We start from the raw sequence: 21,913 nt of genomic DNA, 5'->3' as shown, positions 1-21,913 counted from the left end.
TTTTTCAACAATAATTGAAAACAGATTATTTCTTAGGTTTTATTTATCTTAAAAGTAAGTTGGGCCGGGCGTGGTGGCGCACGCCTTTAATCCCAGCACTCGGGAGGCAGAGGCAGGCGGATCACTGTGAGTTCGAGGCCAGCCTGGTCTACAAAGTGAGTCCAGGATGGCCAAGGCTACACAGAGAAACCCTGTCTCAAAAAAACCAAAAAAAAAAAAAAAAAAAGTAAGTTGGGCTGGAGAGATGGCTCAGTGGTTAAGCCTGCTCTTCCAAAGGACCCTGGTTCAATTCCCAGCACCCACATGGCAGCTCACAACTGTCTGTAACTCCAAGATCTGACACCCTCACACCAATGCACATAAATTAAGAAATTAAATTTTTAAAAAAAGTAAGTACTGAATAAAGGAAATACTGTGAAAAGTTATTCTAACAGGAGTGTAAGTGACTGGACTGGCCCACGGTGTCAGGCCCTGTGCCTCACCTCCACTGTATTCCTGCCACCTGAGAATGAAATGGTCTCAGGTTCTGAGCAGGTGCATGACGGGGCTTGAATTTTCAATGACTGCATCTTGAGATCGGTCCTGAGCTGTCTCCCATGTGGTACCCATGTATAGGTATGGTAGGAATCAAATAACTGCACGCAAACTGCCTAGGTGGGCTGAGAGATGGCTCAGTGCTTAAAGCACACCAGTGTGAGGACCAGGGCCCACATAAATGCTGAGTGGGCACGGCTGTCCACCTGTAATGCCACTGTCAGTGCCAGACAACAGAGATATGGTGTCCTCAGAGCAGGCTGTCAAGTGAGACCAGCCATACTGATGAATTCTGGGTCTGACAAAGACACCTTGACTCAGTAAGGCAGAAGAGTAACCAAGGATGCTTCCTGTATCAACCTCAGATCTCCACATGTACACACACACACAATCACAAACACATAAAAAAGAAAACATAGCCTAGCACACGGCAGGCATTTCACAAATATTAAACCCTATGTGAAAATATTTAACATGTTGCATTAGGCAGGATTTTCTAGGGGAACGGAGCCAATATGTGTGTTTACATGAAAGAGCACTTAACAGAATGGGTTACGTCAATGGGCTGGGCAGCCCAACAATAGCTATCTGGAGAAGCTGAGAGCCTCGTAGCTGCTCAGTCCACAAGATCGGATGTCTTAGCCGTGCCCCTCTGGCACTGAACCAGGCTGTGTGTGTAGGCATTTCCAGAAAGGACTGACTGAGGGAAGAAGATGCTCCTCCAGAGTGGGTGACAGCCAGCAGGAAGCCTGACACAGACACACAACATTCTGAGGACAGCTGCGGGGGAGGGTGGCAGACGAGAACCTAAGAAAGGAGCCACAGGAAGTAGCCCACACTCAGGTCCTCTCTGGCCTTACACTCAAGGCGAGTGACAAGGCATGGTGGCATGGGGCTGCAATCACAGCAGGGCAGAGGATAACACAAGAGAACCACAAGGCTGAGAGCAGCCTGTGGCCACCCTGCCTCAAAACACAGCCTGGAAAAACCACGCGTGATCAGGGCAAGACAGACATAGAGGATAAAAGGGGCCCAGCAAGATGGCTCAGTGGGTACAGGCACTGGCCACGCCTGACGGGCTCAATTTCCAGAACCTACGCAGTTGAATGAGAATCACCTCTTTCACATTGCCCTCCTACACACACATTAAAGTACAAAATATATTAAGGTTAACAATTATAGGAAGAATTTCTGAAATCAATTTCATGGGGTTTTGGTGGCTTGCTTTGTTTGAAGGCAGTATTGAGTTGTCCCAGAAAGGTCCCTTTAAGACCATAAGTATTTGTGAGGCCTGGTAAGTATTTGTGAGGCCTGGTAGGGGCGATGAGTCTTCCGGTACTTAAGATTGAATCCAGGGAGCTCTGTAGACCAGGCTGGCCTTGAACTCACAAAGATCAACCTGCCTCTGCCTCCTGAGACCAAGTCCGTAGGCCTGGCTAGTCTACAAGTAGCCTCCAAAGTGCTGGGACTAAAGATGTGCACTACCACACCCAGCTCTTTTGTTTTTAGACAAAATTTTATGTATCCCAAGCTTTGAACTCCGGACCTTCTGCAGCTGCTTCCTGAGCGCTGAAATTGTAGGTATATGCTATCACGTCCAGATTTTTTAAAAAATCTTGTGGTAGGGCTATCTTAGCCAACCAAGGCTGGCCTTAAAACGCTACCATAGCTCCTTGGTGGCTAAAATTACACATGTGCAGCACTATGCCTGGTTTGAACATGTCAAATTTGAAAAGCCCAAAAATACTGGGTATTTGTAGGTGACAGCAGAAAAGATTCATCTGCAGACAAGGAGATAGTTTAAACGCTGTGCTTTATAAAGAATGAAAGAGGGAAAAAAGAACCTTTTTCTAGGAAGGACTCGAAACAGCCTAACTGTTGACAGCAGGAATGGAGGAATGTTAGGTGACAATGCAGCAATCGACGCAAGCAAAGGCCACATGTTCTCTGTGCAACTCCTAGCCTTGTATTTTCATTTGCATCCTTCTGCATGTGAAGTTTTTGACTCCAGCATCTTGCCCACACAACAAGCCTTCTGCTGCTTGCCGTACTGAGCAGGAGGTCCTCTTGCCTCCAGTCGGGAAGAAGCTGTCTTGCTGGATAAAATCCTCTCTAAATCCAGTTTCACTACTGACTCGGGAACATCTCTGCTAATTAAGGCCCACATCTTCAGAGCTACACTCAACCTCTAAATAATCCCACATGGTTTTCTCAACTACAGAAAGCTGAAATCATGGCAACATGAGAAAAAAATAGTGTCTGGAGACTGTTGGGCCCTTTGGGGTAAAGGAAAGACTAGCAACACTCAAAGCTAATTTAGCTGTGCTGGGAACTAAACCAAGGGACTCTCCCACATCAGGCAAGACCCACACACTAATCACCAGCATATGCCTTCAAAGACCTGTAACCTTTTTTGAAATGGTCTATGTAACCCAAGCTGCAACCACATACAATCGACACACACTCCAAATACATTTTTTACATTTGCATGTTCACGTGTCGGTGCACATGTGTGTGTGTATGTATGTGTGTAAACACAAGATTTACATCCAGCAACCACTCTTACCACACTGAGTCATCTCCCAGTTCTTCAAAATCTAACCCCCCCCCCCCCGAGGCAGGGTCTCTCTGTGTAGCCTTGGCTGCCCTGGACTCCCTTTATAGACAAGGCTGGCCTCGAACTCACAGAGATCTGCCTGCCTCTGCCTCCCGAGTGCTAGGATTTAAGGTGCACACCACCACACCCGGCCAAAACCTAATTTTTTCAATAGCATTTCAGTAAGCTGAGAATGTAACTCTATGCCTAACAGATAGGTTTAAAATAACAAAATTAATCAGTAGCTGGGTGGTGGCAGGACTTGCCTTTAATCCCCCAGCACGGGGAGCCAGAGGTAGGTGGATCTCTGCAAATTCAAGGTCAGCCTGGTCTACAAAGTGAGCTTAGGACAGACAGCCAGGGATGTTAACACGAGAAACTCTCTCCAAAAAAACCCCAAAAAAACTAAAACAAACACTAATCAAACACTAACAAGCCAACATTTTTATTTATTTATTTATTTTTATTTTTTGGTTTTCAAGACACGGTTTCTCTTTGTAGCCTTGGCTGTGCTGGACTTGCAGTGTAGACCAGGCTGGCCTCAAACTCACAGGATCCACCTGCCTCTGCCTCCCAAGTGCTGGGATTAAAGACATGTGACACCACGCCTGGCTCTCAGAGTCCATGCTTTGAAGTGAAGCTGACCCTAACTACCTACAGGAGGATGACTCAGTCTACCTCCTGCTAGACAGTCAACAGGGAAGGTTCTGTCTGCCACTCTCAAGTGTCAGGAAGCAGCAACGGAGTTGACCTGAACACACACCCCCCCCCCATGGCTGTAGGACAGGACATGGACGGACGGACAGACGGGGACACGGACACACACACACACACACACACCGCTGTAGGACAGGAAGGGACAATTATGAGCTCCAACTGTACTTGTGTGTGTACACACACACACACACACACATACACACACACATACACACACACGCTGTAGGACAGGAAGGGAAGATTATGAGCTCCAACTGTACTTCTAAGTGAGCTCCCCTTGACACCTTTAATCTCAGCACTTGGGAGGCAGAGGCAGGGATCTCAGAGCGGTAGGCAGCCTGGTCTACAGAGTGAGTTCTAGGAGAGCCATGGATACCCAGAGAAACCCTATCTCAAAAAAACAAAACAAAACAAAACCAACCCCAAAACAAAAGGAGGGTGCCCCAAAGAACCAGACTCCAAAGTCCTTTGGTTGCGGCAAGCACCCAGAGTCTAAGCCATCTCATGCCCCTACATCCAAGGACAGGCGCTGACAAGAGCTCCTCTGAGACTCCACATCAGAGTGCCACTCTCCACCCGTCACCAGGTCTGAGCAGACCACTGGTGCGACCAAGAGTCTAGACAGCCGGGGTGACGCTGGCTCAGAGCTATGAAGGGTCTGGGAGGCTGCTGTGAAATGAGAGGCATTCTAGCTCAAGAGCTTTCCTACCAAAGACGCCGAACGCAGGGCTAGAGAGTTCCCAGCATGTCCAGTGTGCTGTCAAGTCATGACCAGAGAGACCGACGCATCCTAGAACAGAGAGCAAACGCTGCCATTCAGCTCTGACCAAGTCTGTTGCCTGGGGCTCACCAGTAGGAAGGCTGGACTACTAACCGCTGATGCTGGAACGAAGACACACCCTTCTGCGTGTGGATTTTAACCTCAGGAAGAGAATGTCGCCACAGACTAGCATTTACAAAACCTGACAGGTTCACCCATCTAGAACCTGGGCCTCTTCACTACTCAGCATTATTTGGGGAGATGGGAATGTTGTCACACAGTTCTGAGAGGTGGGGTTCATTCATCAAACCGGGAAGATCCCTGACAAGTGCACTAACCCGCTCAGCTCCGCAGGAGACCCCCATGACACCCGGCACGTGAGCCACAGCTCCTTCATCTCTGTGGTCTTACACCAAGCCAACCTGATCAAGTGTGTTGCTGCGCCCCAGACAGAAAAGCTACCTTCAGTTTACAGTTAAAAAGGTCCCCAGTGGTTTAGCAACTATACAGAATATGAAGGTTTATTTCCAAAAAGATTACATTTTTTTAACCAGGATACACAGATGCACTTAATGTAACAGTACCTTCTGCAAAAATAGGTTACATAATACTCCGAAATGCAAGGAACAACCTTATTCTCTAAAAATTAGACAGCAGGCGTCTGATGCTCAGATAGCCTTCAAAATGGAGGCAGCCAACACTGGTGACACCACAGAGCTTTGCTGCAAATGAAACCACTACCACGCAGCTGCAAACCACTCGTGTTCACACGGCACCAACATATGGCCTGGGTGCCGATCCTTTCAAATGGGTCTCAGTGCCTCAAGAGAAAGTTGAATGATACACAAAACTATGAAAAGTTTCAACAGAACTATTTAAACATCTTCTCTAAAATTGAGAAAAGAAACTGTTAAATTTTTAAAAAGAAAAACAACAGTGAGCTAGAGCTCTCAGGCAGTCAGAGGCGCTCTTCAAAAGCAGTCGGGGAAAGTGTGCAGGAGATCAATAAGTTATCTTGAAGCCACAGCAGGAAGCTCGTGCTCAGAATCGCCGTGGAGGTCCGCTCTTAAATGGCTTAAACCCAGAGCTACTTCCTCTTGGGATGGAGTTGCCACTCATCTGTACAATCCTGTTAACTGGGGATGCGGTGCTGAAAGGGGGTTTAAATGAAACAAAGGTCAGAACAACCAACTAGCCACAAGAAAGCCCTCCCAGCACTTGTCACTCACAGGCTGCTCTCTGCTTTACTGACCTACAGGCAGACTCTGGTCCTGTAAGGCACATGCTATTCCTAATCCCTCTTTAATAAAGAGGAACGTGAGAGCTGAAAGTATATTTTGTCGAAGGCACAAAGCTAACATATGGCAGGGAGCTACAGTGGGCCTTGGTACTCTCCTATCCATGCCCCCTTCTTCAGAAGCCAAATGCTGGGCACATGACAAGACTACAGCAAGGTGTCTCCAGGACCCACCCTCCAGCAGCAGAAGCTTGTAAAAAGTGCAAACCCACAGCCTCATCAGGTCTCCCGCTGCCTCTTCATCTCTTTTAAAACAGGATGTAATTAAGGAGATGAGGAAACCTCAGACTCAAGATCCTCCTTCGGCCTCCCACTGCTAGCACAATGGCGCATGCCACTCTAACCCCACTCGGGTCACGTTAGTGTGTTTGAATTAGTAATTAAGGAAATTGTGGTACACACAAGAGCTTCATGAACTGACTACCAGAAAGCCACTCAATAATATTTCTAGTATCTTTATGTACAGAGCAGCATTATAGATGCCGGTGATTGAAAGGAAAAGCACACTCCAAAACTCTAATCAGAACGGAGAGGTAAAAGTTGACAGTGAAATAAATGCTTCTAATAAAACCAGTGGAGAACTATGGCTTAAATCTGTGACCTGCTGAAACCACTGCGGCTTTGAAGCCAGTAAATGACACAACAAAATGTGTGGTGCCACAGTCACCTTCAGGGGTGGGGTCAATACCAAGAAGAAGTACTCTGGGAAGACAGCCACTAGGAACAATGGAGGATCAAGAGTGGACCATGTTGGCCTGGAGAGATGGTTCAGAGGTTAAGAGCACTGTCTGCTCATCCAAAGGTTCTGAGTTCAATTCCCAGCAACCACATGGTGGCTCACAACCATCTACTGTGAGATCTGATGCCCTCTTCTGGCCTGCAGGCCCACATGCAGACAGAGCACTGTATATACAATAAATAAATAAGCCTTTAAAAAAAAAAAAAAAAGAGTGGGTCATGTTGACCTTGTCAGGGTTTTGAGGATGGCAGCACTGAGAGATAAAAAAAGAAGCTTGAGGCAAAAAGAAAGAAAAAGACAGAGGGGAAGAGAGGGAGAGAAAGAGAGAGAAGGAAGGAAGGAAGGAAGGAAGGAAGGAAGGAAGGAAGGAAGGAAGGAAACTATTAATTAGGACAGGAACAAGCTTGCCTGCACTACAAGGAGATGGCGGCGAGGAGAGATGCATGAAGCTCACTTGTCTGAAAGGAGGATCAAGAAAGGAAGACAACTGAGGCCAGGACTACATAGTGAGACGCTGTCACAAAAAAAGAAAGAAAAGAAAGGACAAGAAAAAGAAAGGAAGGAACAGAGGAAGGAGCATGGTGGGACACGCCCATAGTCACAATGTCTGGAAGGCCGAGGCCAGAGAACCCTCATCTGAAGGCAGCCAGAGTACACATCCTAATTAAGACCAAGTGACCAAAAGATTGCTTCAAAGTGAGGAAAGCAACAGGTGAAACAGCATACTGTAAGGAGCTCAGAACCAGTGATTTACAGAGAATAGACCACTGGTGCTCTTTCAAATGACATCAGAGTACAAATGGCACTGGTATGTGTGTGTGACACAGGAGTGACCAATAGGGTAGCACAACAGTTGCTATCCTGTAAAGCAAGGGTGTTGAGACAGAGAAGACAGGAAAGAAAGATGGCTCCCAGGATGCCACTGAGGCCCCAAGAGTAAGAACAGGAAGCTCATGCTTGTTCCTGACCCCAACTAGGCTTGAGTTGAGTGTGTTGCGTTGGACTAGATGTGTGAAAAGGAATGGACCTACCTTCAGATTTCTTAAACTACTCAGTAGTAAGCACCATGTGGTCATGTGCATGGCCTACATCTAAGGCCCACTTGCAAGGATGCCTGCCCATCACTAACTTACAACAGGAAGGACCAACTGTCAAACCCCAGCTGCAAGTGCAGTCTCCTGCAGACTCAGTTCTTCGGGAAGGTTTGTGCAGACTAACTGCAATATAATCTCTCGGAAATGCTCTTTAAGAAAAAGACTATTACCAAGCGTGGTGGTGCACACCTTTAATCCAAGCACTCCAGAGGCAGAGGCAGGTGGATCACTGTGAGTTTGAGGCCAGCCTAGTCTACACTGTGAGTCCAGGACAGCCAAGGCTAAACAGAGAAACCGTGTCTAAAAAAAAAAAAGAAAAAGGAAAAGACTACTCAGTTGTATAACAGCATAAAAAGATTTTAACAGATTAGCCACTCACCTTGAGTGCTGGGTTATCATGCCTGCTCCTGCCCGGCCATCACTCATTCGCCTGGTATCATGGTAACCAGGCCCCTGAGAAGGTGGGCCATGCCACTCTTTCCTTGGTCCACTTGTGTCCCGTCCATGGCGTTCCACTACATGGCGTTCTTCAGGATAGTGCTGGGGACAGCACATGGAAAGATGAGTCTGGGCCATTAGTCCATGCACTGACTCACACTGCTGTGCTTTTCTGTTTTGGGTTTTTTGTTTGCTTGTTTCTGTTTTTTTCTTTTTTTTTTTAAGACAGGGTCTCTCTATATAGCCTTGGCTGTCCTGGACTTGCCTTGTAGACCAGGCTGGCCTCGAACTCACAGCGATCCTCCTGACTCTGCCTCTCCGAGTGCTTGGATTACAGGCGTGTGTCACAGTGCCTGGCTCATACTGCTGTGCTTTAATGTCACAACACACAGTAACATGTCTGAGAATGTGACAGACTGACGACTTAACAGCAGGGGAGAGGAGCGACCAGCTATTGTGGCAGGGTCCTCGGTACCTTCATTTCAATGTCCACATCACTACTACTCCAGCACTATCTGGGCACAGGAATTTCAAACGCCTGGATGAACAGACCTAAAAAGCTCTACATATACACAAGAAGTCGAAAGTTAAAGGACAGTTAGGTTGGGCATAGATCAACCCTTCAGAACAATTCACAACCAGCACACATGTCCCACTGCTACTCAGTGCTGAGATCTGTGCACAGTGCTCCACTATGCTCTATGAAGTGAGGGGACATAGGCACAGAAGCATGTGTAGAGCTAAGAACAAGAAGACTGGTCAAGGGCTGCTGACACAGTGAGGCAAAGCTGCCAGCATCCACACAGCCTTAAATATAATACTGGCCAAACGGACTAACATTATAAATTTCTGACAAAAAAAAAAAAAAGCCAGGTTCTCCTCCTCAGGAGACTTTTTTCTTTTAATCCTGCTTCCTCTGAAAATAGGCTGGTGTCACACACCAGATTAAAGTATTAGTAGAAAATTATTTTCATATCTTACTTTAAAATTTCCATGTTGTATTGTTATCAGTACTGTTTCTTTTTCTCCTTCTCCCCGCCCCCCCCCCCTTTGTTTTTGTTTTTAAGAGACAAGGTTTCCCTGTGTAGCCTTGGCTGTCCTGGACTCACTTTGTATGCCAGGCTAGCCTCCTACTCACAGAGATGCGCCTGCCTCTTGCCTCCCCGAGTGCTGGGATGACAGGCGTGCGCTCCCTGCATGCAGCTTCTCAGGGACCCTGAATGTAGGCGCTTGTCTAGAATAATTTCTTAAGTCCTAACCCTAAATAAAACAGAGAATCTGCATCATATGCTTAATTTTAAGTTTTGTTCAGGGTAACCAGCTTAATGAACTTGTGTAAACATTTTTCTTATTAAGACACATTAATATTTAATACCATGAGGCCAAAAGCCTACTTCATAAACGTGGGTAAAAGGATGCTGTACATGCCAAGATTTTAGAAGGCTCTCTTGTTGACAAGCTATTATGCTTCCCTGCCCTCGTATCTGGTTACAATCCAATCACGGCATTATAATGCTTATTCTAAGAATCTTCTATCACAAGTCTGTGTAAACATTGCTCTCCATTTATTTTCTGATTTGTCAATAAAATTGATTAGCCAATAACTGAGAAGTAGACAGACTGTCCTGGACTGGCTTTGTGGACCAGGCTGGCCTTGAACTCACAGTAATCCACCTGCCTCTGCCTCCCTGAGAGCTAGGATCACAGGTGTGTGTCACCACTCCGAGTCCCAGGGGCCATAGAGTGAAGAGGGCACCCTCTAACTAGACAAGTCTCCTAGTAGAGGGAGGGAACACCAGCCCATCCACAAAACCTCACCCTTCTCACAAGATGTACAGAGATAAAGACAGAGCAGACAGAGCAGAGGTTGAGGGAAGGTCCAGCCAATGCCTGGCCCAACCCAAGACCCACCCCGTGGGAGAGAGCCAATCCCTGACATTGTTACTGCCGCTCTGCTATGCTTGAAAGCAGGAGTTAGAGTTGTCCTCTGAGACCCACATAGTCAGCAGCACAGATGCTGAGACTCACAGCCAAACATGGGGTGGTGCGCAGGGAACCTTGGGGGGAAACGGGTGGGGGAGGGGAGACCTGGAGGTGGCAAGAGCCTCACCAGAAGACTAACAGAGCCAACTAACCAGAGCCCAGAGGGGCCGGCTGAAATTGAAGCACCAACCAAGGGCCTTGCATGGACTAGACGTAGGCCCCCTACACAGATGTAGCCAATGGGCAGCCCAGTCTTCATGTGGGGCACCCCAGTAATGGATGCAGGGGCTCTCTCTGACATGGGCTCTCTTGTCAGCTTTGCTTTTCTTTCTTTCTTTTTTTTTTTTTTTTGGTTTTTTGAGACAGAGTTTCTCTGTGTAGCCTTGGCCATCCTGGACTCACTTTGTAGACCAGGCTGGCCTTGAACGCATAGCGATCCACCTGCCTCTGCCTCCCGAGTGCTGGGATTAAAGACATGCGCCACCATGCCCGGCTTCTTTTCTTTTTTTTAATTGAGATAATTCTTGTCAGTTTTTCAATCACTTCCCACCGGCAGGACTGCCTTGCCAGGCCACAGGGCAAGAAGACACACTCAGTCCTGATACGACTTGATGAGGCCGAGAAAGGGGAGGATTCCAAGGGGGGCTCCCCTCTTCTGAGGAGCAGGGTGTGGAAGAGTAAGGGAGGGTGGGGCTGGGAGGTGAAGAGGGATGGGGCTACGACTAGGATGTAAAGTGAATTTTTTAAAAAGCCTCCCAGCGCTCGGGAGGCAGAGGCAGGCGGATCGCTGTGAGTTTGAGGCCAGCCTGGCCTACAAAGTGAGTCTAGGACAGCCAAGGCTACACAGAGAGACCTTGTCTCGGAAAAACAAAAAACAAAAAAAAAAAACAAACAAACAAGTGTCCTTTCTATTCATGCTGTGATCACCTCACATGCCAACATTTTATCAATAAAGAAAACGCTTTCGGATGAGTGTGAGTTTTTTGCACACTCGTGCAGTTTAGATATACTTTCCCTCTATAACTTAGGAGATTCAAGTCAACAAGATATCAGAAGAATACAATGTTGGGGCTAATGAGATGGCTCAGTGGTAAAGAGCACTGCTGCTCCCTCAGAGCTTTTCTTACACAGAGCCCTGGCTGTCCTAGACACCCTTTGTAGACCAGGCTGGCCTCGAACTCACAGAGATCCACCTGCCTCTGACTCCCCAGTGCTGGGATTAAAGGTTGGGATCAATTCCCAGTACCTACATGGTAGATTCACAGCCTCTAACTCCAGTCTCAGTAGATCTGATGCCCTCTTCTGTCCTCTGTAGGTACTGCATGCACAGCATAGGCAAAACACTTATTTTAATTATTAGTTTTGTTTTGTTTTTTACTTTTGGTTTTTCCAGACAGGGCTTCTCTATATAGCTCCCGCTGTCCTGAACCATTATGTATACCAAGCTGGCTTCAAACTCAGAGGTGTGCCTGCCTCTGCCTCAAGGAGTGCTGGGATTAAAGGTGTGCACCACCACACTTGGCTTCCATAAAATATATAAATTTTCTTTTTTAATAAAAAAAAAAAAATTAAAGAATAGAAAGCAATTTAAAATAGTCCTATTTGTCCACTTTTGGAAAACAGAACAAGGGCACAGCACTTTTCCTTCAGCTCCACCCTTAACGCAGATGAGTCTTCAGCAGCACACGTACTGAGGCTGGGGCAGCAGAGATTAGCATGCTCAAGGAGGGCACATCGAGTCAAGTGTTCTGTGGTTTTAAAAAGCCAAATGATCACCAGGCACAGTGGCGCACACCTTTAACTCGGAAGGCAGAGGCAGGTGGACTGCTGTGAGTTCGAGGTCAGCTTGGTCTCACTGCCAGGGCTATTACATAGAGAAACCCTGTCTCAAAAAGAAATAAGAAAAAAAGCCAAATTATCATTAGAAAGGGTTATTTAACAACTGTAACAACTGTCAAAGTAGAACAAGAATTTTAGTAACAACAAAGTTTGAGGGCCAAAAAGATGCTTCAGCAGGTGAAAGCACTTGCCAGGCAAGCCTGACCTCAGCTGAGCCTCTAGAACTCATGTGGCAGACCACAGCTATAATGCCAGAACTTCCAGGGTGGGAGGCAGACACAGGAGAATCACCTGCAGGTTTATAAACAAGGCAGTCTGGAACAGACAGACTCTGCCTCTCAACAAGGTAAGAGAATTTTTTAAGTTTTAAGGTTAGTATCTACTTTGAACAAATGATATTCAACTACTAAGAACAAACTTAAGATCTACTGCAGGAAGCTGGACTCTCAGTCACTCCAATCTACCCAATCTTGGCCACAACAGAACGGTGGCCATCCAAAGCATCGCGTATAGGCTGGAGAGATGACTCAGTGGGGTTCAGAGTACTCACTGGCTGCTCTTCTAACAGCTCAGGTCAATTCCCAGCACTCACAGGCCAGCTCACAACTGTTTGTGACTCTAGTCCCAGATGTGAAGCTCTCTTTTAGACTTCACAGGCAGGCGCGCGCGCGCGCGCACACACACACACACAAAACATCCACACACATTAAATTGTAATTAAAGAGAGAAAAAAATATGAGCATCACCAGGAAACTTCCAGCAACTTTTACCTGTGCTCCACTTCCTCTGTCGGAGATGACTCCTCTGTCTCCCTCTCGGCTTGCATAGCCTGAGGCCCCACTCCGACTCCCAGGGGGTGCTCCCCTCACACTGTGTCCGGAGACTTCTCTGCCAGACCGTTCTGGCCTTTCAACCCTGTTAACACGGCACAAGAGTGATCAGGGCCTCACTTCACAGGTCTTAAAACCTCAATGCACCGTGCACCACAAAGGCCGTACGAGGAAGCGCTACCTTGACTCTCGTTTGTCTGCGGACATGCTCCCCTCACTCTTCCAGGAGGTTGGTCTAGAAGGATTGGGCCCAGCTTCTCGCGGGTGTCTAGGGTGAGCAGCCTCAGGTCTGTCGTGAAGAATTACTGTTCTTCTCTCATCTCGTTCCCCTCGTACCTCTCGTCTGTCTGCTTCTCTGAGCTCATTTCTTGGTGGTGGAGGCTCATTTCTTCTGGAATCACTGAAGGTTTTGGGGTACCTTTCGAAGCTTGGTTCTTCTCTTCGGGCCGCTGGTCTTGGTTTCTTTCCTTCGCTCTGACCAACAAACCGTTCCCGTCTACTGTGCAAAACAAATGCAGGCCCTCAGAAGCATTTATTTGCTCTTACTCTCAACTCTATTTGGATAACATAATCATGAAACCTTACTTAAGGGAAATTATGGCAAGGCCACCAGAAAAGCCCTCACTACTAACTATAACAATTTTCTTTTAAGTTGACCCTGACCTAAGCTAACACCAAGACTGGTTTCTTTCCCAGGAGACACAGTGTCCGTTGGGTCACTAGCAGCCGGCATGGTTCACTGTTCCTGAGAGCCACGGCACACCCAAAACCAGCATTCCCCACTCACACTTGTTTTTACTGAAAATTCCTATTGGTTTCTATGGAGCAGAGTCGCAAATGGCTATGTGGCCCTGGCTGGTCTCAACTCCTGACTCTTCAGCTGTCCCTCCCAAGGACCCCATCCAATTGAAGGTGAGAAGAGATACCACTCACCCTACAGTGAAAACCAAAGTTAAACATACAGATTTGACTCAGCACCTCTTTAATATCTTATAGAAAACCAAAGTTATGCATAGCAAGGCTCCTACCACAAATGTAATCATTTCAGTGTCCACCAACCTTTCAAAGGAGGAGGACTGCACAGCTGCAGCGTCAGGAAACCTGCCCCGATCGCGGTGGCTGAAGTCAAGAAACCTGCTTTGCTGACGATAGTCGGATCCATGGCCAAATCGCGCGTCTGTATCTAGAGATAACTTTTTATTCTCACTCCAGTAAGGATCATCTCGCCTTGAAGAGAAATTTGTGCTCATTTATATAAATTACTTGACAATAATCAAACAACATTCACTTGGATTCAGACACCACATGTGAACTGTGGGCATAAAGGCTACTGAACTCAAGATACAGCAGTGAGGAGCTGGGCAGAATTAGCTGCTGCTTATGACAATCCTATTGTCGTATTGTCAGGAATTGAAAAACTGCATGCTAGGTGCACACATCTGTGCATGCGGAGGCAAGAGATTAATGTGGGTGTTGTCTCCACCTGACTTTTTAAGACAGGATCTCTCACTAACTCTGGAGCTCATGGAATTAACTAGATTAGCTGGCCAGAGAGCTCCAGGGATCTGCCTGGCTGGCTCACATATTTCTGCACTCAACTTTTTACATGGCTGCTGGGATTACAAACTCAGATCTCATGCTTGCTCAAGAATCTCTTTGCCCATCAAGTCACCTCTCCAGCCTAAACTGCCTGTTCTTACATCTTCAAATAAAAAAAAGAGAGAATGCCTGACATGTCGTAATGGACTCTAAGCAGCAGTTTTCAGTTACCTTTTCTTCCCTTAAAGTGCTGGGGATGGCCCGGGCCCTGGCACATACAAGGGAAGCAAGCACTCCATCACGGAGCTACCTCCTCAGCCTCAGCCACTGTGGCCCTCACAGAAGCTGGAGAGGTCAGACCTGAGCACAGTGCATCCTTTTAACCGTTTCCTCATTAAAACAAAAAACTAAAGAGCACAGAATTTATATTAATAAAATTATGTGAAACACTTATATTTTTAAACTCTACTAGGAAGCATGAACACAAGCACACAAGATCACGACTTCCGTTTGTTTACTCTCTGCCTTGACAAGGTTTTTTAAAAGCCTGAGTTAGGAAATTCTATCAATACCAATTATGTCTGTGTACTTGCAGTTACAGTAAGAAATCATATGGTGCGAGAAGAGACAAAAGACTGTCCCTGCTTGGAACTGGACCGGGCCTACCAGCACTGCAATCCCTTCCCTTCCATGTTAGCAGAGAGCTTCTATTCCAGAGCTGAGAGTACATGCATTCTAATGTGACCTGAGCTCACTAAGAGCACGACAGCAAGCCAAGCCACCAAGGAAGAAAGAAAGCAACTACCTATGATCCACATCACGTGGGCGTTTCAAAGAATTCCTTTTTTCTTGTTCATAACGAAGCTGCTGCTGCTGCCTTCTGAGTTCCTCTCTCTCTCGAGCAATCCGTTCAGCCTCCTTGCGCCGTTCCTTCACATACACAGGAATGAACCACATGAGACAGGAGGTAAGCACGTGTGCGTCTGCGTTAAGAACCTGTCCTAGCGAGCACCAGGCAGAGCACACACCTGGCACAGACACACTAGACTTAATCATCTAGACTACAGCTGCTGTTGGCTTGAGTGGTTGAGACTGGTAAGCGCTCTGGGGAAGGTGGATTTAGCTCAATAAACTGACTTAAACAAAAGCACCCAAAAGGAACGAGAAGGCTGGGTTCTTAATACGCATTGCGAGATCTAAGTGCCTAATGCCCTAGGTGACAACTACGCAGAGAAGCATTACTTCCTCCCAGCCTTAGGACTGACTCCCACGATAAGGAAGTACTTGCTATTTTCTGGATCCGGGGTGGTGACAGAGCCTGGATTACGACTACTCTGGACTCAGTCCTATGCTCAGACTATTAGGCTGCCATTTTTCCGCAGTTACAGGTTACTTGCAATCAACAAGGAAGTCACTGTTCAACACACTTTTAACGAGTGCCTCACTCTTCATCTGCCAGGGGCACGTCAACGCTCATCTGATCTACAGGAGCTTTACGGTAAATAAAGCAAACTTGAGGACAAAAAAAAAAAAAAAAAAAAAAAAAAACCAACAACAACAACAAAAAAAAACCACATGGTTTGCAAAGGTGAGCTGTTCAAGATGAAAAGATGTTCTGACTGCACCTGTTCAATACGAATGCGTTCCCTTTCCAAGCGTTCGCGTTCCATCCTCTCTCTCTCTAGTTTTTGCCTCTCAATCTCTAGGCGCTCTCTCTCTCTCTGTAAGCGTTCCCGTTCTTCCCGTTCACGAATTATTCTAACGCGTTCACGCTCTCGACGCTCTCTTTCTGCAATCTCTCTTCGTCTAACAAAAATCAGTATTTAGAAATACTTAAATTATGCTAGCACTGTGTGAAAAATAATAGCTTTGAATTTGAATTTTTCCTCATGATTGGCAATTTTAAATCCCACATTTAATTCTAATAATTTTAATGTAATTGGAAAGAATGCAAAGTAAAACTTTAAACACATTCCAGTCTTATCAGTTATTTATAAGGAGAGTCAACTAAGCAGCTAAATTTTATGCACTATTCGCCTTTTAGATGATTTTGTTAAGTGAAAATCCCACCATAATAAAAACCCGATAATTGTCATTTTATAAATGTATATAAATTTATAAAGCTACAATTTTTCTTTTGGCTTTTTGTGACAAGGTCTCACTGTATAGCTCTGGCTAACCTCAAACTCACTATGTGGACCAGTGGCCTTAAACGTGTGGCAAACCTCTTGCCTCTGCCTCTAAGTACTGAGATTATTGGTGTGTGCCACTGTAACTGGCACACAGGCCACTGTGGCTGTACACTGGCTTCTTAAAAGACAGCCTTAGAAGGGGACCCTGCCTCTGAGCCAGAGGTAATTCAACACAAACACGCACTGGGCCTTCCACAGTGCTTCATCTTCCTGACACTCAGGTAATGAGCTTTTGTGAGTTTTGCCTGCTTACATATTTGCCTGTAGCAATTCAGTATTCTCAATAGTCAGTACCAGTCCATAAAAACTGATGTGACATTCTAACTGAGCACAGCAGTCAGTGGGTGGAGACCAAGAACTCTACTGCACCTGCCGATCGTGAGCTGTCAGTGCACTTCTACAGACCAAATGACACGCTCTACAAGGCAAAGAATACCTAACACTTTTAAACCCTTTCCTATGATACAGTGGACAGCCATGCCCTTGAGAAACAACAAATGCTTTTAAAAGGTAACCTAGAGTTTAACTCTATTTTTAATAAATGCTAGGCTTGTTTATTTGCTTTTAGTATGGGCTCATGTACTAAAATTTTCAATTAACACAACTCAAAATTTACTTTCTTTAAGGTGGGGGCTCTACCAAGAGTTGTTACCATTTCAGAAATCATGTTTGAATGTTCTCACTTCTCCTGGTACACTTCTATTGGTACATGACTCACCAATACGACACACAAAATCAGTCATTATCTGTAGCTTTCACATCTTATTAGACATAAACACCTGACTAGTTAAATGTATCTTCTACATGTCTAAACATTTATATCTGGAATATATATATTTGTTACAAATCATGTTTTTTTTTAATATTATTGCTAAATCATTACACTGACTTTTCCATAAATAATAGGCAAATAGATTATACATTGTATTTTTTCCCCCGGGAGAGGAAGGGGGCATACCGTATCATGTTATTTTTAAAGGGTCACTGGTGGGATGCAGTGATGTGTGCCTGTGCTACAGCTCGGTAGGAGGAGGCTGAAGCCAAAGGATCCCTGAGTGAAAGATAAGCCTAAGCAACAAAAGGGGCTTTAAAAATACAATAGGCATTGCTTTGATGGGTCTGAAATCCCTTCCCCGGCAGCTCTCCACTTCCACTCTCCCCAGCCTGTTACTGATGAACAGAAGCTAGGATGTGTTTATGGAGGTGAGTTTTGCAAGGAACCATTTCCTTTCAGCACAGGCAATGGTTGTATTCCTGCGCTGCAGCTTTCAAAGCTCCTAACATCTGAGGCTGAGTACTGTAGACGCTATTCCACTAGTGACCTCTGTTCTAAACAGGTCTAACAGCTTAAAAACACTGTTTACACTATTTCATGTGGCATCCAAACGCATGTATGTGGATACGCACTGGAACCCTTGTCGACTTGTTGGTACTGCCACTGAAATTGGACGCATCTGCTTTTAGTCTTCAGTCTTTTTTAACAGGGATGCAGCAGGGACTGCATTAAAGCTCGCAGAGCGACTCGGCCTTCCCTTCAGATGGAGGTTCCCTGACTTGTGAAAGCAGCTCGCCACGGCAGCTCACTCTTGAGACTGTCTGGATGTCACCGCCGCCTCCTCTAAGGCACGGCTCTTTTGGCAGCAGCTTTGGGACAGAGGAAAGAGCACTGGACTTGGAGTGAGACTTGGATCTGAGTCCCGGACTCTGGCACTCATTAGCACACGGCATTGAAGAGGCATGTAGCCTCTCCAGGCCTCTTCCTACTACCTACTGATGGCAGTAATAAATCAGGGCTTAATTAACTTTACGGAACTGAGATGGAGATGACATGGAAAAAGGACTTTGCAAGCTACGGAGTGCTGTGCAAACGCACCGGGTGGTTCCCTCACTTCAGCCTCCTGGGGAGCACGCTCTCTAGCTGGTGACAGCTAAAGACGCACATTACGGAGAGGTGTCGGAAATGCTCCTCCTACCTTCTGAATTCCACCGCTTGTCTCAGTCGCTCAAAACGAACTAAATGCTCTCTCAATCTCTGTTCCTTCATCTTTTCAAAAGGCAAGATCTCTTTCCTCCGGCAGTCTTTGTCTCTTTTTTTATCTAGGCTAGCCCTCTCCTTTTCTTTGCTTCTTCCATGAACCTAAACAAGAAAACCGTAAGCAGCACAAGTTAAGACAGCCTCAGGTTACATGTTCTAGATCTCACTGGTCATTTTAAAGTCTGTTTTGTTTTTGAGACAGGGTTTCTCTGTGTAACAACCCTGGCAATCCTAGAACTCACTCTGTAGACCAGGCTGACTCTGCCTCCCAAGTGCTGGGATTAAAGGCACCACCAGGCCCAGCCAAAAGTTTAAATGAGGGGATTAGAGGAGCGGGCTCAGAGGTTTCAGGGGTTAAGAGCCCTTACTGCGATCGCAGAGGACCCTGGTTTGTATCCCAGCACCACAAAGCAGCTCACAATTGCCTGTGACTCCAGTTCTAAGAGATCCAATATCTTTCTGCCCACCCGCCCTGGGGGGTGTCCTGCATGTATATAAACTCATGCAGGCTCATACACATAAATTAAAACAAAAACAGCCCAAGAAAATACTTTCTAAATTATAAAACTAGTAATATTTCCTTTTAAAAACTTAATGAACTTTTTGGTTTTTCAAAACAAGGTTTCTCTGTGTACCCTTGGCTGTCCTAGACTCACTCTGTAGACCAGGCTGGCCTTGAACACACAGAGATCTGCCTGCCTCTGCTTCCTTGAGTGCTGGGATTAAAGGTGTGTGCCACCAGGCCTGGCTGACAACACCTTTCTTTCTCTTTTGGCAGCCAATCAAGCAGCAGCAGCAGCACCTGGAGGACTTACTTTCTCGTGTCTGCCCCTTCTTGACGACCTGCAATGGTCTCCCTTGCTTTGGTTTAGCAACACCATATGTCCTGGACTCTTTGAACCTAAAAAAGGTTAATATTTTAGATAAACAAACATCTATAAAATATTGTTAAAAAGAAGCATAAATTAATAAAATCAAATTTTCACCTGATAGTAAAAAGAATACTTATTCTAACTTAAATGCAAAGACATTAAAATAATTTAATCTGTTAAATACTCTTACTGATACCAAAAGATCCTAATTCACTAAGATACTATAAATCAATGGCCACTGGTCACTGGCAGTTGTGTGTGTGTGTGTGGGGGGGGGGGGCCTACATCCCAAACCCAAGTCAGCTGAGGTTTAATGGTACAGCTGGGGATCTTAGATATAAGAATATGCCCTTGTAGTAGGACATAAAGACCTTGCTGTTGGTCTGTAAAACTCCCTTTTCTACTCTAGGCTCTAACAACATCTGAAAAGCAGTCCCTTCTGAAACACAAAAAAGCAGCAGGCACCGCTGAGAGGAACGGAAAACAAGACCCGTGACATACTTATTCGCTTCTTTTCGTCGCTTCTCTTCATCGGTTCTGAACTCTGACCACTTGGCCCGTTACCATTCTTCTCATCTTTCTCTATTTTCTTAGTGTCTTTGTTTTCTTTTTTTTCCGATTTCTCAGATGACCGTTTCTCTTCTTTTTTGATAGATGCTTGGATCCTGACCATATCATTCAAGACAAGAAAACAGAATAACTGCTTTTGCTATGTAACAAGAAATGTGTTTATCACAGGCCAGTGTTATCTTAGCAGCTATCAGTCAGCCCTTACTTGGCGCTCCTATCACTTGTATTCTTTTTATCGCCAGCACTTTTTGAGCTACTCTTTTCATCATTTTCTTTCTTCATTTCTTTCTTAGAAGGATCGCCTTTGACCTGAAAGGGTTAAACAGAAATAATAAATGTTTTTAAAATCCGTCAGCTTTAAAGTTGCATTATATAATGGTGTTGAGCTGGGCAAAGCTGCACATGCCTGTAATCCTAGCACTTCTGAGGCAGACACAGGATGACCCTAAATTCGGGGATGGCCTTGGGCAGGTTTGGAACTCTTTGTAGTCCACGGTAGTTTTTTTTTTGTTTTTTTTTTTGTTTTTTTTTTTGGTTTTTTTTTTTTTTTTTTTGGTTTTTCGAGACAGGGTTTCTCTGTGTAGCCTTGGCCATCCTGGACTCACTTTGTAGACCAGGCTGGCTTCGAACTCACAGCGATCCGCCTGCCTCTGCCTCCCGAGTGCTGGAATTAAAGGCGTGCACCACCACGCCCGGCCAGTCCACGGTAGTCTTAAACTCATGATTTTCCTGCCTCTGCCTCCCAAGTTCTGGGATTACAGCCATGTACCACCTGCCTGACAAAGACGTTTTGGACTAAGACTACAGGTTGACTACTGCTATCTGAAACTGTTGGAGTGCGACTGTTTCACAATCTAGATCTCCGATATCTGCGCCTGCTTCCCTGCTGGTTTATATTACACTAGTCTGCACCTGCTTCCCTGCTGGCTTATATTACACTTGTCTGCACCTGCTTCCCTGCTGGTCTGTATTACACTTGTCTGCACCTGCTTCCCTGCTGGCTTATATTACACTAGTCTGCACCTGCTTCCCTGCTGGCTTATATTACACTAGTCTGCACCTGCTTCCCTGCTGGCTTATATTACACTAGTCTGCACCTGCTTCCCTGCTGGCTTATATTACACTAGTCTGCACCTGCTTCCCTGCTGGCTTATATTACACTAGTCTGCACCTGCTTCCCTGCTGGCTTATATTACACTAGTCTGCACCTGCTTCCCTGCTGGCTTATATTACACTTGTCTGCATCCACTTTCCCTGTTGAGCATCTTAATCAAAACCTCTGGAATGAACCAAAATCAAAACTTGACCCCTGAAGACACTCATAAGTTTTAGATTTGAATTTCCAGATCAGCCCTCTTGTTAGCCTCCCTTTTTATGAACATTAGTCATACTTACTTTCTCCACAGAAATCAGTTGTCCATGTAGCTCTGTGCGATGGAGATGTGCAATACATCTGGACACTTCTGTGCTTGAAGACATAGTTACAATGCCATAGCATTTTGCCCCAGGACTTCGAGCATTTGTAACTACCTTTGCACTTAACACCTATAAAATTAGATTACACTTGAGAATTGCACAGCTGTGTAGAGGTAAGACTCAGCACTGAGACAGCTCAAACTAGGGGTAGTGAAGATACACTATAAGGTAAGTCTGTCCTCTCCTATTTCTTGTGAGCAGCATCTACCGTGATAGCATAGATTTAAAGTGTCAAGGGAATTACTCATCCATTCCTTGACCCAAATATGCAGCCCATGAAGCTACATCAATAAAGTCTTAGCACAAAAATAACAAATACAAAGAAACTGGCTTTAGACCCGTTCCCTCACTGTGGGCTCACCGTGAGCCTACTAAGAAAACGTACAGACATGTCTGTGGACA

At 45.7% G+C, this 21,913-nt stretch overlaps 1 protein-coding gene across 1 annotated transcript in view; it reads right to left on the bottom strand.

Annotated features, from left to right (window-relative positions):
* Positions 1–5,112: 5,112 nt before the first annotated feature.
* The window catches only part of Sltm (SAFB like transcription modulator), a 49,668-nt gene continuing 32,867 nt past the window's right edge, over positions 5,113–21,913 (bottom strand). Inside the window, exons 10-21 of the mRNA XM_051156751.1 lie at positions 21,431–21,580; positions 20,241–20,344; positions 19,967–20,130; positions 19,409–19,494; positions 18,532–18,695; positions 15,992–16,172; positions 15,172–15,296; positions 13,887–14,054; positions 13,009–13,326; positions 12,768–12,912; positions 8,117–8,277; positions 5,113–5,757 (exon numbers count right to left, since the gene is read on the bottom strand). Coding sequence (XP_051012708.1) covers positions 5,649–5,757; positions 8,117–8,277; positions 12,768–12,912; positions 13,009–13,326; positions 13,887–14,054; positions 15,172–15,296; positions 15,992–16,172; positions 18,532–18,695; positions 19,409–19,494; positions 19,967–20,130; positions 20,241–20,344; positions 21,431–21,580 — 1,875 coding nt within the window. The 3' untranslated portion in view covers positions 5,113–5,648. The remainder of the gene's footprint in view (positions 5,758–8,116; positions 8,278–12,767; positions 12,913–13,008; positions 13,327–13,886; positions 14,055–15,171; positions 15,297–15,991; positions 16,173–18,531; positions 18,696–19,408; positions 19,495–19,966; positions 20,131–20,240; positions 20,345–21,430; positions 21,581–21,913) is intronic.

This window comes from Acomys russatus, chromosome 14 (assembly GCF_903995435.1).
Source record: "Acomys russatus chromosome 14, mAcoRus1.1, whole genome shotgun sequence".
Taxonomy (NCBI): Eukaryota; Metazoa; Chordata; class Mammalia; order Rodentia; family Muridae; genus Acomys; species Acomys russatus.
This window is presented reverse-complemented; position numbering and strand designations above follow the sequence as displayed.